At 30.0% G+C, this 17,167-nt stretch overlaps 1 protein-coding gene across 4 annotated transcripts in view; it reads left to right on the top strand.

Moving 5' to 3' along the window:
* The window catches only part of Atg16 (Autophagy-related 16), a 307,007-nt gene extending 290,211 nt beyond the window's left edge, over window positions 1-16,796 (top strand). For 2 of the 4 annotated variants that reach the window (XM_065515241.1, XM_065515244.1), the window contains exons 7-10: window positions 12,493-12,793; window positions 12,857-12,941; window positions 13,016-13,159; window positions 15,800-16,795. In XM_065515241.1, the coding sequence (XP_065371313.1) occupies window positions 12,493-12,793; window positions 12,857-12,941; window positions 13,016-13,159; window positions 15,800-15,917 (648 nt within the window). In that variant the 3' untranslated portion in view covers window positions 15,918-16,795. Of the gene's footprint in view, window positions 1-12,492; window positions 12,794-12,856; window positions 12,942-13,015; window positions 13,160-15,799 lie in introns of all 4 variants that reach the window. The other 2 variants (XM_065515242.1, XM_065515243.1) reach the window with 2 other exon arrangements.
* The last annotated feature ends 371 nt before the right edge of the window (window positions 16,797-17,167 follow it).

Below are 17,167 nucleotides of genomic sequence, written 5' to 3'. Positions count from 1 at the left end.
AGCCTACGATTGAAACTATAATTTGACTTTAGTTAAGTCATTACTTACGATCGGAACTAAAATTTTATCAAAATTGAACTTTAGACAGACCTAAGATTGAAACAAAATTTTACATTAAAAGGACCTATGATTGGTACTAAAATTTTACTTCAGAAAGGCCTGCGATTGAAACTTAAATTCTAATTTAAAAAGACCTACGATCGGAACTAAAATTTTACGAAAATTGGACTTTAGAAAGTCCTATGATTGATACCAAAATTGGTCATTGGAGGGACCTACGATTGGAGCTAAAATTTTACTTGAATTTTGCTTTAGAAAGGCCTACGATAGAAAGTAAGATTGAACTTTAAAAAGAGCTACGATTAGAGCTAAAATGTTACTTAAATTGGTCTTTAAAAATAACTACGATTGAAGCAAAAATTTAACTTTAGAAAGCTCAATTTTTGCATGATATTTCTAAAGCCAATAAATAGAAAGAATTTTCAAAAGAGCTCCCAACACAACCGGTAAAGCTACGATTCCGCAACCACCGTAATCGGCACCGAAAACGAAATTCCATACATTTGCACCGAAAAAAAGTTCGTTTCAGTAATCGGCAACGAAAACTGGAAACGAAACGGCACCGATCAGTAACGAAAAACCTGTCATTTGGGGACGGAACGTTAGTTTGCCATATTTGTGTTTATCATTCGATTTATGAAATATTTTGCAACACTTACGTACGCGGTTTATAACATCACTTATATACATATATTTTAAGATCATGGCCTTCATCTATTTCAATGTAATCAATATAAATGTCATCCTCAATATCACTTTCGACGGCCGTTTCAAATTAACATTCTCCATCACATTCAACTCCACTTTAATCTAAGTTAAAATTTTGATTATTAATTGCGTTTCTTCTAATATTTCGCCAGCTAAATAAGAAATATTTTATTCTGTACCTTTTATTTTCATTGGTTCAAGTGCTAAGTTAAAAATTTTGAAAGATTTGTTTTTAGAATTGTAACATCTTGCAGTAATATTTATATATTTATAGAAGGAGCTATCGGAACACTCATCTACGGTGATCGAAAGTCCCTTTGTCTTTAGTTATTTGTCGAATTGCAGAAACAATACAAGTTTTCTGAGTCATTATTACTTAGTTAAATTTGGAATTATGAAAAATTTTAAGCAATTTTATAAATTTAAATATATATGAACATTTATTCGTTTTATTCGATTATTCTACATAAAATTGTTCGAATTATTCGTTATTCGAAAATGGCCATTTTTAAATTGTTCGAATAATTATTCGTAAGAAATTATTCGATTAATCGAACGATCATTAGTCGAATGAATACCCTAGTATATATACGTTTGCCATTTCCGACTCTATAAAGCATATATATTCTGGATCCTTATATATAGCGGAGTCGATTAAGCCATGTCCGGCTGTCTCTTGAAATCAACTTCCCGAAGCCCCCAAATAACTTACATACACGAGTCATACATCAATATCTCCGGAATTCTTCCGGCTCGGTTGCTATTTAAAATCGAGAACATCGGTCCACAAATGGCTGAGATATGACGAAAAAATTTAAAACATTAAATACTCCACATTATTCTCTATTCATGCCACTGTTCACTGTTTAAACATTTGAAGATGCTGTAGGCCATCTACGAGAAAATAAGGTGCTGTTAAGCAAACAGTAGTTAATATTGGTGGTTATTTCTATAACATTTGCCAATTATTTGTTTTCATTTGGTATACGAACAAAATATAAATAAAAACAAATAGCTCTCATTTAAAATGCCATTTATCTTATTCATAACTAAATATTAACAAAACGAAACAGAACAGAACAAAACAAAATATTAAAAAAAAACGCAAAATTAATAGCTTCTAAGAATTAAACTTTAACACCCTGCTACTCAAATACAGGCGGGTATAAATATAATTTTGTTAGTGGCAGCAGTAGCAGCATATTTTACTTAGTTTATAAGTTAGAGGTGAATGAATGATGATGATGATTTTTGTTAACACAAACAAGCTAAAAGTAAAAAAACAAAAAAAAAAATGAATAAATTCTCACGCGTTTTAAGTCACGAATCTTTATCAGAGCCCATACATGTGACCATAAATGGTATTAACACACACACATACACACTATCTTCATATCCTCCTCACACACATTTAAACACTATTACATGTTTAAATTGGCTGGTTATAACTGCAGCATAATCACTGTTTTAATTAAATATTTTTTTCTGTTTCCCTGCACTGCAATTGTTATTTCGCCCAAAAGGCATTATTTAATGTGAATTTATTAAAACTTACCAACAAACAAACCATTTTTTTATGACTAGCTTTAACTGGTTAATGAGTGGTTTAAGAGCATAATTAAGAAAATTCTTTTAGGGGTGGCTAAAGTATTTTATTACCAAAAAGTAAATTTTTATTAAAAAAAAAGAACATAAACTTTTGTAGATCTTTCGAGGGAATGTTGTGTGTCATTTGTGTTAAAGTATTTTCCAGAATTATTATGAGATTTTCCGTGCATTGTGTAGATAACAAAACAAATATCACGTGATGGCGTTTAGCTTATAATTGCTGACTGAAATGTGAAAACAATTGTTATTTCCTTATTGCTTTGGGAATATTTGTTAGATAAAATATACGATTTTTTTTTGTGTTTGTGGTTAAAATAAAATCTTTGTTAAATTTACGAAACTGATAAGCCTATTGGATCGTGGTAAACTTCAAGTAGTAAACGATATTTTGCCTAACTTTATTAGTACAAGAAACGGATCTGACAAAAGTTCTTATCTTCTTATTATTATATTGTACAAATTCCAAGAAAATCTTCTTATGTTAAGCATCTGTAGTATGGAACCAAAATTAATACTTTTTTGTCTAGTTAGAGCCAATTCATAATATAACTTCATAGGGCATTATTTAAAAGATTTAATAGAATATTGAAAAATTATAGTTTAACTAGCGGCTTTAACAATACTCGGCATGTACTAAGGACTGTGATTGACAAATTCTCTTTTAACAACAGCCCAATATCTCTCCACTGGCCTTAGCTCCAGCCAGTTTAGAGGATTTACTTATCTTGGTACAAATACCACATTATTGTTCTTTTACCTCTCAAGACCTTTCTTACTATAGTGACAGGATGCCAAATCAGGCCAAAAATAAGTTGACACATTAAGAAATCTTATGAATGGAAGCATACTTTTCTGCAAACATTCCCTGATGTAAATTTAGGTATTTTTAGAGCCCTTTGTAACAAATGTTTGTCTTATTATGCCGCAACTGCATATTGCTTGCCATGCCATGAACTTTTTGGAAAAATTTTGTCCTCTTGGGTCCTAAACTTTTTCCCTCGAACATCAGCAACAGAAAAATAAGCTGCGAGATGTACTTTTCGTCATCTGTTATGCAACAGATATTTTTTGTATAAAATTTGACTTCAATTTCCGTGCTTTTTGAGTTTTGTATGTTTTTAAACCTGTATTGGTTTTAACTTTTCGTACCCAACAGTCCGAGTACTGACCTAACCGGACTGCTTTCCTTCCGGAAATGGTGGGAGTTCTTTGGAAAATGCTTTCTATTTATTTGCTTTAGAAACATCATGTGAACCATTCCTTCTACCTGAACCAGGTTTTCTATCAACGGACAAGTTCCCCCGCTACTGTTTAATAACATTGGTATCAGTTTTTCTGCAGACCTTTGATTGTTTGGCCATATTTTTGTGGGAACGAGTTGGGTTTCGTTTAGGACGTGCGCAAAACTGGCTTTTTCTAAATTCAAACCAGCAAAACTTAGCGATAGGCCTTGAGCCTTGATGATGATTATGGTGGAAGCTAGACGTACGCTTGAAACCGAAGCGCAAATCGGTTGAAATCATTGGAATTCGTATTATCAGCAGATCTTCCCCTTTACTGGTGATTGTGGATTCGATTAAATTCGGCCATAGTTTTTTAACAGCCTTGTCCGTTGCACAATTTTCTTGTATCTAAGTAGTAAACGAATGAGCATCAACGGTGAACCAACATTTAAAATTAAAATGTGTGACGACAAAGAGTTAAAAACTCTATTGGATAGTTGATCCTATTTAAAAATATTTAACACTTTTATCGTATTTTCATTATTAACCACTCAATTTTTATTAAAGTAGATATATACTTGTCTGATTTGAAACCGAAATCTGAAACTAATGTGCCGGATTTCGAATTCGATAGTTAAAAGAAATCCACTTTCGAATTAGCAAGGAAAATTAGTCCAGGAACCAATTGACCAGTTTTGATACATTTTTTGTCCCTCTGTAGAAAAAACAATTAAGATTGCTTTATTCGGCCGTGCCGAATCTTATATAGCCTTCACCAAATTATACTTCAAAATAAAAATTTTAAATATTTTTAGGAAAACAAAATTAATTTTTTTTTAAAGTTGTTTTTTTTTAATTTTTTGGAAAAAAAAATTTTTCTAATTGTTATTTTAAATTTTTTTTTTTAAATTTAAAATTTTTTCCGATTTTGACTCATTGTAGGTCCAACTTACTATGGTCTTATATACGTCGTTACAAATGTCTTCGAAATATCTATCATTAGATATCCATATTGTCTATGTTAATGTCTTAGTAATCCAGATATAGGTAAAAAATAGGTCAAAAATCGAGGTTGTCCTGGTTTTTTCCTCATATCTCAGCCATTTGTGGACCGATTTTGCTGATTTTAAATAGCAAACTTCTCGAAAGTCTGTCTGACAGAATTATTGAAGATTTGGATCCCGAAGATATCTGGGGTCTTCAGAAAATTGATTTCAACAGACAGACAGACAGACGGACATGGCTTAATCGACTCCGGTATCTATAAGGATCCAGAATATATATACTTTATAGGGTCGGAAATCAAAAATATGTACACAGAGAAAACAGATTCGTGATAGCAACCGAATTTGTTGCCAATCGAATGATTCTGTCTTAGTGATCGAATTTTACAGTTGTGGCTACAATATTTTGGAAGGGGCAACTAAAGTTTGGTTGCCTCAACTGAAATTCTTCATTATCAACTGACTTTCTGTTGTTAGAACTGAAAAATTCTATGTGTGCAACCGAATCATTCGATTGGCAACAAATCGAATCTGTTTTCCCTGTGTAGAAATTACAAACGGAATGACAAACTTATATATACCCTTCTCACGAATGTGAAGGGTATAAAAATATTTATTTATGGAGGGGTTTTATAATAAAGAAGATTTCTTTAAAAAAAAGTACCAAAAATAGCGGTCAATATATAAGGGGTAAATTATACGTTCAAATTTCCAAAATCCATTTTAAATTTCTGGGATATGGAATACAAAAAAGTACTAAAACTCGGTTTTCGACCGTTTATACAAATATCAAAATATAAATACAAATATCAAAGTGTACCGCATATCTTTCCAGTTATCTGTCTGTCTGTTGAAAACGAAAGAGCTAGCCGGATTGAAATTTTCCATAAATACTCTCTGTTGCTAAGGTTTGTTTGTTATTGAAAATGGGCAATATTGGTTAATGATCTTCTTATAAATATCTTTATTATGCGGCAATTCTGATAATCCCCATACAAGGTCAGAAAAAGACTTGATTGTTCTTAATTGTTGTGTACATAAACAAGTTTTATATGAACTTAAATCTTTCTACCATATTTTGTGGGGATCGGTATACCCCTCATATAACCCCTGTATTAGAAACATATTTTATTGTCACGTATTTATGGAATGTTTTAAAGATTCTTACTTGTTTTTTTTTACTTTTTAGCTGGATTAATGCCATGTTCTTTTGAGATATCCATCAGTCCAAACACTAGCATTACTTTAATTGATTCTCATAGTCTCTTTTGGGGACTTTCATATCTCGACATCACCAATCTTCTAATTTGTCTAGCAGTTCTGTAGTTTAATATACTTCCTTAGTAATTTTTCCAATATATTTGAATATAACCCATAGGCATATTTTTCAGATTTTCAAAGACTATGCATTCAATTTTTATATATCATGCCGGAATCGGTTTCTGGTTTCCCAAAAAAAATATGGACTATCAGCCACCAAACCGTGCATCTGAGAGGATGTAATTGTCGCTGATGGATTGCTTTTGGATTGGCTACCGATTTTAAATTATTTATGGAACGGTTTTACGATTATATCAGTAACTGTATTTTGGCGGTAACGGTAGCTGCAGTATTTTCGAAAAACTGTAAGGATATTTTAGAGGTAAAGATAGCCATCTTTGGTAATTGGGGATTTTGATCAATATATAAAAATCCTCTCCATTAAATAGTTCATGCCACAACCGGAAATTTAATAGTACATACTAATACTCTAACTTCCTTTAAAAATTATTTAGTGCCTTTACCTTTATGTTTTTAAATTCAACATTTTAACGGTATCTTTCAATCGAAACTTGTCAATTTGCTAATGCGCAAAAGAAAAACCTTACTTAAACAATTTAACTGGATTTTGCCGTCTTTATTTAAACTAAAGAGTTAGTTACATGTTTATTTAAATGTTTCTTTTTTATATGTGTATGTTATTCTATACTCAACAGACGATTAACAAATTGTTAATTAAATTAACAGCAAATGCAGTCATAAAATTTATGTTAAACATTATCTAAACATTAACATAGACACGCCATAAATTGTGTTGTATTTTGTTTTATTTTTCTTCAAAATAAAAGAGAAAAATAGCAAAAAATTCTTTGAATGAGTGAAGTGAGTAACTTTATACTTTAATATTGACCCAAAAATCTTAACACACGCCTTTAGCCTCTGGAAGTGTGATGATGATATGAAAATAAAAAAATTTTAAAATAAAAATATACAGACAGCCAAAATAATGAAAACAAAGAGCAGCACAGACAGCATTGAATTACCTTTTTAACACCCAAAGAATATAAAAATCTTGAACAAAAAAAAAATAATAATGTTAAAGAAAAGTTAAAATGTTATCAAACCAACACCCGTAATAATCACTGAAAAAAGATCTTTTCTGTTTTTGTTGAGTCTTTATTTTTATTCTTGAGTTTTGCACACAACTAAAGCGCTAAATTAAACTTCATCATAAATCACATTGTACTGGATTTGTCTGTCGGCTGACATTTGTTGGTGTGTCCGTCTGTTGCTTTTTTTTGGTTTTTGGTGATTCGCCAAATTTTAGCTTAACACAGAAAAGTATCTATTTAATTATTAAGATTATATCACAATAACTTTACTGTTTTTTAGAAGTACTTACGAGTATGTAAATGGTTTGATTATAGTTAGAGTTTCTGGTTTTTTCAAAGTGGTTGTGCGAAAGTTGTCGATGGGTTAAATGCAAATATTTTACTAATTTTCTTTTTTAGATTTAAAGATCTGTTATTTGATTTATTAAAGAGGACTTTTAAAAATTAGTTTAAAGCTCCAAACAAAAAGTTATTTTTTTATTATGTTGTAGTACCTTGCTATTGAATATCCTACTAAAATGTTGTTTATATAAACCCACATAAACCCTGGAAATTATCAGCCACTAACAATTCCAATGCAGATATGTACTATAGTATACGCTTTCTAATGAAAACTTTTTGTCGTTCCATCAACTATTTTGTTCTAAGAAAAGTGTTGGATGGAGATATTTCTATGGTGTTTGATAGAAAGTTTTCCCTGGCGAACTTCTCTCAAAACATATTGGCTTGAGTTATATGTATGTCTCATTTCATAACGATCATTCTCAATGATCGAACTATAGGAGTTAGTGTAGTTTGGATCTTATGAAATGAATTCAATATTAATTCAGGAGTAGTGTCAAGCTTCGTTGTTTTCCCTTTTTTATTTCTTATTTGCCATTTATATTCATTCAATTATAGGTCAACGTGAATCGGGATTTTCTTAATGCGATCAAGTGAATAGGCCGATTAACTATGAACAATTTGGTATTGTATGATAAAAAACAAAGATCCCTTGATCAATATTGCTGATCCATAGTGATTAATTGAGAGAATTCGTGAATTTCACAATGTCTGATCTTTATTAATTTTAGTATATCAATTTCTTTTAGATTTTAGATGAAATCAAATAATCGAGTGCAATTGCAAGGCACTAATAGAGAAAATGGAAGCTATCTTCCTTTGCCTTGCTCGCCATATGCAGATATCGGCCCCTATTATGAGTTGCATTCGACAAACGATATTCGTTGCCTATCGAATGTAAAATTCGTATTATAAGTTGGCATCGCTGTCGAAAATTTCGTTGTGCATCGAATTTTTCAACGAACACAATTTTGCTTTCGACACTGCAAATAAAATTAAAACAAGTAAGAGCTATATTCGGCTGTGCCGGATCAAGTTATACTTAAAAATAATTTTTTTTTAAATATTTTTAGGTAAACAAAATTTAAATTTTTTTTTCTAAATTTTTTTATAAAAAAGTTATTTTAATTTTTTTCTTTTCGAAATTATTTTTTAATTTTGTTTTTAAAAAGTTTTTCCAATTATCAAATTTTTTTTTCATTTTTAAAAATTTTTTTTTTTGGAAAATTAATTTATAACAAAAATAATTTTGATGAAAAAAAAATTCGAGTTAAAATATATTTTTTTATATACATCGTTGCAATGAACTTTAAAATATCTATCATTAGATATCCATATTGTCTATATTAATGACTTAGTAATCCAGATATACATACAAAATAGGCCAAAAATCGAGATTTTCCGGTTTTTTTCCTTATAACTCAGTTATTTGTGTGCCGATTTTGTTGATTTTAAATAGCAACCGAGAAGAATTCCCGACATATTGATGTATGAATCATGTATATAAGTTATTTAGGGGCTACGGAAAGTTGATTTCAACATACAGACGGACGTGGCTATATCGACTTCGCTATCTATAACGATCCAGAATATACATACATAGCTATATACTTTGTGGGGTCGCAAATTAAAAATGTAGAAATTACAAACGGAATGACAAACTTATATATACCCTTGGATACCACTAACTGAAATATTTTCGTTAATTTTATGCAGGTCTAAGGTTGTAAGCAACGAATGTGCGCCATAATACCAAATGACATAATGTTGATGTTTTCATTTCTTATGTACCATGGTGGTCCCGTCATGGTCCTAAGAAATTTAGATTGTTGCTAGCCATTCCCCATAATTAAATTCCATATGTCCAAATTGGTTTTAAAACGGTCTTATACAGGATGACTTTATATTCAATGCTTAATTTTGATTGGTCACTGATTAACCAATGAAAGCTAGAGTCTTTTAACTTTATGTGAAGTCTCTTGGTTTCTATGTGTCGGCGGCAAGTAAACCGTCTATCTAGATGAATACCAAGGTAGGTGACATAATCAGACTGCGGTATATTAACGTTGTTGAGTGTGACAGGTGGGCAATTTCCTCTCCTTAGAGCGAACGTAACATGTTTACTTTTCAGCTCATTTACCTTTATTCGCCAGTTTTTCAACCATGACTCCACACGTACGAGGTAATTCTGTAGTTGACTAGATGCCATGAGTGGGGTTTCGTCTGAGCTAATAATGGCGGTATCATCAGAAAATGTTGTCGGAGGTGTAAATCGAATATAGCGTAGGTCCTAGTACACTTCCCTGTGGAACGCCACCTCCAATCTTGTATTCTCTCGTCACATAATCATTGTATTTAACTCTGAAAAGTCTATTCGATAAATAAGACTCCAGCAAATTATGAGTACATAGTGGTCTTCATCATGACTAAATTTTTCTTTTACCCTTCTGTACACTGTACAATTCTTCATCAAGATATATATTTTCATAATAGGTTACCATTTAATAGTAATGATGTTATTTCCTTGGTAAGCGTCACACAGTGGTTTAGAAATTTTTTTTGGGAATAATTCGGTATCTCGGGAGCTATTGGAAATATTGCTACTAAATATCACACGGTAGGAGGTGAAGTTTCTTCAAATTTATTTACAGTTGTGCACCTTTCTGGGGTAATAGGGGCCAGTAAGTGGCCCCTCAATATTGGTCACCTCGTGTCTCAATTTTTTTTAAAAAAATCGCCAAAAATCCATTTGTGATTCGAATGAGCTGAAATTTAAAATATAAATAGTCCTTAAAATGATCTACAAAAAATACACTTACATATAGATTATAGATTATTACTTTATTTCAGAATTAAAGGTTATCTCTTTTAGTTGAAGAGATATTTAGGTTTATTTATTGATTTTTTTATGGGCTGTGTTTTTTACGTTTTTTCCCAAAAATGTCCCTATATTTTTTCGTTTGTAGATCATTTTCCATATGATCCGAAAAGAGAACTTAATGCAAAAGCGTGCAAAGTAAAATAAGGCTCACTTAAGCGGACATAGTCCCCACCAAACCTCTCCAAACTTGGTAAATTTAAAAAAAATGTTTGAGTAAAAAACTGTAAAAACGTAAATAACGTCACAAAAATTTAGTTTTTGGAACACATGTTCCCCGTTTTAGGAATTTCAGTATTTGAAAATAAAATATGTCAAAAATTATAATGCAATTCATTTAAGGACATTTGGATCTAGATTAGTTTCAAATTTTGTAATGATAGCTTTAACCGTTGAAATTTTACATGAATTAAAATTTTATATTTTTTTTCACGGAAAATCACCATATTTTAATTATAAGTTTTTAAGGTAAATGAAGTCCGAAAATTTCATAAAATTATTTCATTTCACTAAAATATCAATCTCCAAGACGTAAGGTTTTCACCAATACCAAATACATACTTATAGTGCATATCAGTCCAATTATGAATAAAAAATTCCGCGGGAGTTTATTCCCCGGAAGTTTTTTTCCATTGAATTTGAATAGGAAAAATGAGAAAAGGGAAAAAACTCCGGGGGAATTTTTATTCATAATTGGGCTGTATATTTACTCTTCACAAGCTCCACAAACCTTGCCTCCTTTGAAAAATTTTAATTATGTTTTGGTGAAACATACTCAAATTTATAATTGCGATGAAAATGTTTACAGTAACTGAAATATTGTTGAAATTAAATTAAAATAACCATGTCGAACCATGTTTTTTCTCTGCGTGTTGGTTCTATCGATACATGGGTTATTTAACCTTTGTATTTTGACAATCTTTTCTTTCGAATATTAATTGAAAAAGTTGATTTTTTAAAGAAACTATATTTAACTTTCAGGTAACGTCTACATGTCTTTTTTTAGAGAACTATAATTAAATATTTGTTTTAAACCACTTGATTGTTTATATTACCATAGAAGTTTCCTTTCGTTTTTTCCCAAAAAAGATATATTTGTTCGTGATTGATTAATTTTCTATAATTATAGCAAACAAATGAAAAAACAAACCTAATTAAAAGTAGATTTAAAAAACAAAATTTTCCAAAAAATCTTAACAGACCCGCTTTAAACATAATTAAATCAAAACAAAGACTTCTGCTTTTAAAATCAAAGAAAATAGATGATCTTTTTAATTCATAAATATTTTTTTTTTCAACAAGTGTAAGGAATTTTAAATGTTAATTATTGTTTTGACCTTAAATGTTACACTTTTGAGGAAAAAAATCACAACAATGTAATACCAACAAAGGGGAGAATACTAATTAACCTTTTTGTGCAATTGAGGATTTTCATTCATTAAAGAGGAAATCCACACACACAAATTAAATGAAAAGTCTTCTATAAAAATGTTATTGGAAAAAGTTGTTTCGTTTTTTTTTACAACGATTTTCTACCAAACAATCCAAAAAACACACTTAAACCACAAACAAATAAAATTAAGAAAAAAAAATGAACATATTTACTACTTTACTAATAATTTAAAAATGTTAACACGAAATGTAATCATGCCATCATCATGATATCATCCACATACTCATAAATAATTTCCATTGAATTTTTGTGGCCATGTGTACATATATATTGGGAGTATTTGTATGAATGGGAGTCTGTGGCAATTGTGAGCGTGTTTTTGTTATGTTGCACTATGTGAAATTGTTGAATTGCGATTAAAATCCAATTTTTCATCTAACACTTCTTCGAAGTTTGGTTGTACGGATACATTTATGTAGAAGCTTGGGTGTTAGTATATAAATGTTTGTTCAACACAGTTTGAGACTGTTACAACTAGAGCGCTGATTAATTTCCTGTTGTATTAATACATACAACAGCTAGCTCGCTAGCTATAAGCCATGTTATAAAATTCATAATTCTAAAATACACTTTTGAAACTTAGAGAATTTTAGATAATTCCTAAATTTAAAAAAAAGGTTTTGTAATTAAATTTATCTAAAATATGCTCCTCATATCTGTGAGTTTATGGTCCTTCGAAGCAAATTTTGAAAAGACATCAAAAAAATTGCATTTGTTTTAAGAATCAGTCTTTCTCATGCACATTATCAAATCTGTATTATAAATATTAAGAGATTATTAAAAACAATTCCCATAAATTTGTATGTCTATTAATTATCTCGTTTTTTGCCTCTTCTAATTCCAGCACACTTTAACTGGCCATAGTGGAAAGGTAATGGCAGCGAAATATCTGCAAGAGCCGGTTAAAGTTGTGACCGGCAGTCACGATAGAACCTTAAAAATTTGGGACTTGCGTAGTATAGCATGTATAGAGACGAAATTTGCCGGTTCCAGCTGTAATGATCTCGTTACCACCGATAGTTTAGGTTCGACAATCATAAGTGGTCACTACGACAAGAAGATACGGTTTTGGGATATACGTACGGAAAAACAGGCCGATGATGTCTTGATGAATGCTAAAATTACCTCATTGGATTTGTCAAAAGGTTGGTTACTAAATTACCTAACAATATTTAACCAAATTTGCATTAAAAATTCTTCTTTAACAGATTGCAATTACCTCATATGTTCAACACGTGATGATACTATAAAACTTTTAGATTTACGTAAAAATCAAATTATTTCCACATTTTCGTAAGTTTTTTTTTATAGAATTTATTACATAACTTCCTTATTTTAACTTTGTTATTTATTATTCTTATTTTTAGCGATGAACACTTCAAACTAAGCTGTGATTGGGCGCGTGCCTCTTTTAATATGAATGCCACGAAGATAGCGTGTGGCTCAGCGGATGGTGCCATTTACATTTGGAATATTATGGGTCATTTAGAGGCTGAATTAAAAGGACATGCGTAAGTTACACTCCAAAGTTTTTCTTATTGTTTTACCTTAAAATTATTAAGCTTTGTTTGTTCGAACTACTGTGTACAAATTATTATTATGTGTTGCATTAAGTACCTTAAACTAAAGTAATTTAGATTGAATTTCCAATTAAAACTTCTCTATTAGTTAGTCTAATATCCCCTCTTTTTAAGGAAATCATTGACCTACTCCCAAAGAACTACGAAATGCTTGAGCTTTGTGAGACATTTAGACGTGTAAAAATTAATTTTAACTGAGATAAAAAGCTAAATATTGAATTTTTCTCAATTTCAAATCGAATTTCTCAATTTTCATTCGGAATTTTCTCAATTTAAAATTGAAGTTCTCAACTTCTTTGGAATTTTCTCAATATCATATATATTGTTCTCAATTTCAATTAAAAATGGTCTAGTGTCAACTAATCTGAAATGAAAAGCAATATTCAAACATGATTCATTCTTTAAACAAGGACTTTTTGAACATTCAAAGCAAGGAATTGAAGGATCATCATCTAGAAAGCCCCAACTTGACATGTAATGAATAAATTTCATATTCGTCCTTCAAAAATAAAATTTCTTGACATCTTAAGACGTATTAAAGTTATGAAAACTGATTTTAACTCAAAAAATTGTATCCATTATCACCGATTTTCCGTATTATATAAAAAATTCTTTAATACTTTCAGTTTTTTATACATAGTAAATTGTTTTTCGATTAGTTTTCTAAAATTTTTCCATTTTCTTTTAAAAAAAATTGCAATCCATTCGTTTTCTTTAGAAAATTGTTCGATCAGTTTTCTATAGCAAATCAGTTTTCTTCAATCGGTTTTGTTTTCTATATACAATTGTTCTATCGTTTAAGTTTTCTTTAAACATTTTTCCGATCGATTAACTTTCCTTAAAAGATTGTTCGATCGTTTCAGTAGAAAACTGAAAAGATTGACAAATTTTCTATAGAAAATTGTACCGATCGAACAATTTTCCAATCTTTTCAGTTTTCTACAGAAAATGGTTCAATCGTTTCAGTTCCTCTAGAAAATGGTTTGATCGCTACAATTTTCTATAAAAAATTTGTCATTCTTTTCAGTTTTCTACAGAAAATAGTTCGATCTTTTCAGTTTATTTCGGAAATTGTTCGATCGTATCCATTTTCGATAGAAAATTGTTTGATGGTTTCAGTTTCTATAGAAAATTGTTTGATCGCTTAATTTTTCTGTAGGAGATTGTTCGATCTTTACAGTTTTCTATAGAACATTTTTAAATCGGTTTCTATAAAAATTGTTCTATCGTTTCAGTGTTCAATAGAAAATTGTTCGATCGATTCAGGTTACTATAGAAGATTGTTCGATCGTTCATATAACAAATTGTTTGACCGTATACGTTTTCGATAGAAAATTGTTTGATCATTTCAGTTTTCTATAAAAATTGTTCGATCGTTTCAGTGTTCTATACAAAATTGTTCGATCTTTTCAGTTTCTATAGAAAATTGTTCGACAGTATGCATTTTCGATAGAAAATTGTTCGATCGCTTCAGTGTTCTATAGAAAATTGCTCAACCGTTTCCATTTTCGATAGTTTCTATAGAAAATTTTCGATATTTTCAGTTTCATTAGAAAATTGTTCGATCGTTTCAGTTTCCATAGAAAATTGTTTGATCGCTTAATTTTTCTGTAGAAGATTGTTCAATCTTTTCAGTTTTCTATAGAAAATTGTTAATTCGTTCAGTATTCTTAAAAAAATTATTGCCGGTTTCAATTTCTATAAAAATTGTTCGATCGTTTCAGTTTACTATAAAAGATTGTTCGATCGTTTCAGTTCCTATAGCAAATTGTTTAACCCTATCCGTTTTTGATAGAAATTTTTTTGACCATTTAATTTTTCTATAAAAATTGTTCGATCGTTCCAGTGTTCTATACAAAATTGTTCGATTATTTCAGTTTCTATCGAAAATTGTTGGATCGTTACAGTTTCCTATAGAAGTTTGTTCGATCCTTTCAGTTTTATATGGAAAATTTTTCGATCTCTATCCAAAGAACATGAAATCAGGTTCTGTTATTGGTAATTTATTGTTATCAAATCCCCGAAATATTTTAAAATATTGGCAATTTTGGCAAATGCCCTTTCATTGACCCTTCAAAATCACCAACATTGTTGACAAATCTTTAAGTCTAGCAGGTCTATGAACCTCTTTTTATTATCTGAGTGTAACATAATTTGGAGAGATAGGAGTGAGTCTAGTGTCGATCCAAAGCATAGATTCAATTGTCGTTAGAAGGACGTTTATTAATTGTTGAATTTCCATTCAGGCTTGAAATCTGAATGGATAATACTTAGTAGCATTTCCATTAGATCAGGAAGGCATTTTTTCCTCAGTACCTTATTACAATGACATATTATTATTTTGTTTATTGCACACTATTAACATTAAATTGCTTGCTTTTATTTCAATCCTGTCCACATCTATCCTTTATTGTATATAATCTTTTTCCAAATTCACAACAATTTTTTTTTGGTTTTTGCATTTTTGCTTTTATTTTTTTTCTTTTTTCTCTACACGCTTCTTCCTAAATACACACACCCTCTACTACTACATCTACCAAAAAAAATAAATAAAATACTTAAACAAAAAAGTTCTGGTTCTGGATTTTTTCACAGCTCGGCGGTCAATGCAGTTAGTTGGAGTCCCAATTTCAATGCTATCGCATCGGTGGGTAAAGGTAAAAAATGTCTTATATATACGGAGTCGTAGCTGGTATTAAAGAGACTAAGAAATTATATATATAACACGTTACAAAATCCAAAACAAATGAAATACTGAAGTTGAAATATAATAAATCCAAATAGAATTTAACAATAATGTACTGGTATTTCCCACACGAAAGAGAGAGAGAGAAATAGAGAAATGCAAACATGTGAAATGAATAATGAGTTAAACGTTGATAACTGCAATGAAAATTCTTTTAAAGAAATGGAATTTTAATTTAAGAATATTTTTGTATTAAACGAATTCTTGGTAAAAAGAATTTAAAAAAAAACTTAAAAATTTTTCAAAATTTTAATTAATTTAAGTCTGTTTATTATTATAATTTATAAATTATTATAAAAAATCACAAGCAAAAACAATTTGGTCAAAATCATGTATTTCTTCAGTTAAGACGAATTTAAATTTCTTAATACATACATATGTACTACTATAATTTTTTTTATATATATACAAGTCTTCAAAGTCTTCTATTTCGAAAATTAAACATCACTGTACATTTTTTTTATTATAAAAACTGAAAAATAAAAAAAAAACATTATTATATATTTAAAAAAAAAACAAAAAATTTCTTTATAGATTTTTTTATGTACTCTAAATAAAGAAATTGTATACATTTCATAGATATAGTACAATTGATAGGAATAACAACAGCTACACCACAAACAACCAACATCTAACAGCAAATAGTAGGAGTAGCTGCTGAATAACTCGCTCTTCTTTTCATCTCTATCTTCATTGTTGGCTGTATTAGCACTGGTACTCGCATAATGGGCCAACGATTAATTTCAAACAATAAATTTTGAACTGTAACTGTAACACAACCATTTATTGTTAAACATACTTTTAACTGAATATATTCATCCTCTTCCACTTTGCCTCATCCTTCCAATTCTGTGCCATATCTTTGTTTTTGGGCAAAACTATGCAAAAAGTATCCAATAACAATAGCTTATCTTTGAAATAGTGGAACAAACAGTCATCTTAAAAGAAATTTATGAGTTTGTTTTGCATCCAATATGTATCTGGTCGTTCTGTAAGTAAAAAAAACGTTAATACACAAACTCGCACCACACACAGCCACACACATTAAATTGAGCACTATTAAAGGTTATATGGTGTTAAAGATACCGCCGACCAACAAATGATGTTGATGGCTTAACAACAATAACAGCTATACCGAAAATGACAATAACAGCTACAACCACTGATATTCCCTGAATGGTCAACAAATTGCA

The sequence above is a fragment of the Calliphora vicina genome, chromosome 1, assembly GCF_958450345.1.
Source record: "Calliphora vicina chromosome 1, idCalVici1.1, whole genome shotgun sequence".
NCBI lineage: Eukaryota > Metazoa > Arthropoda > Insecta > Diptera > Calliphoridae > Calliphora > Calliphora vicina.
This window is presented reverse-complemented; position numbering and strand designations above follow the sequence as displayed.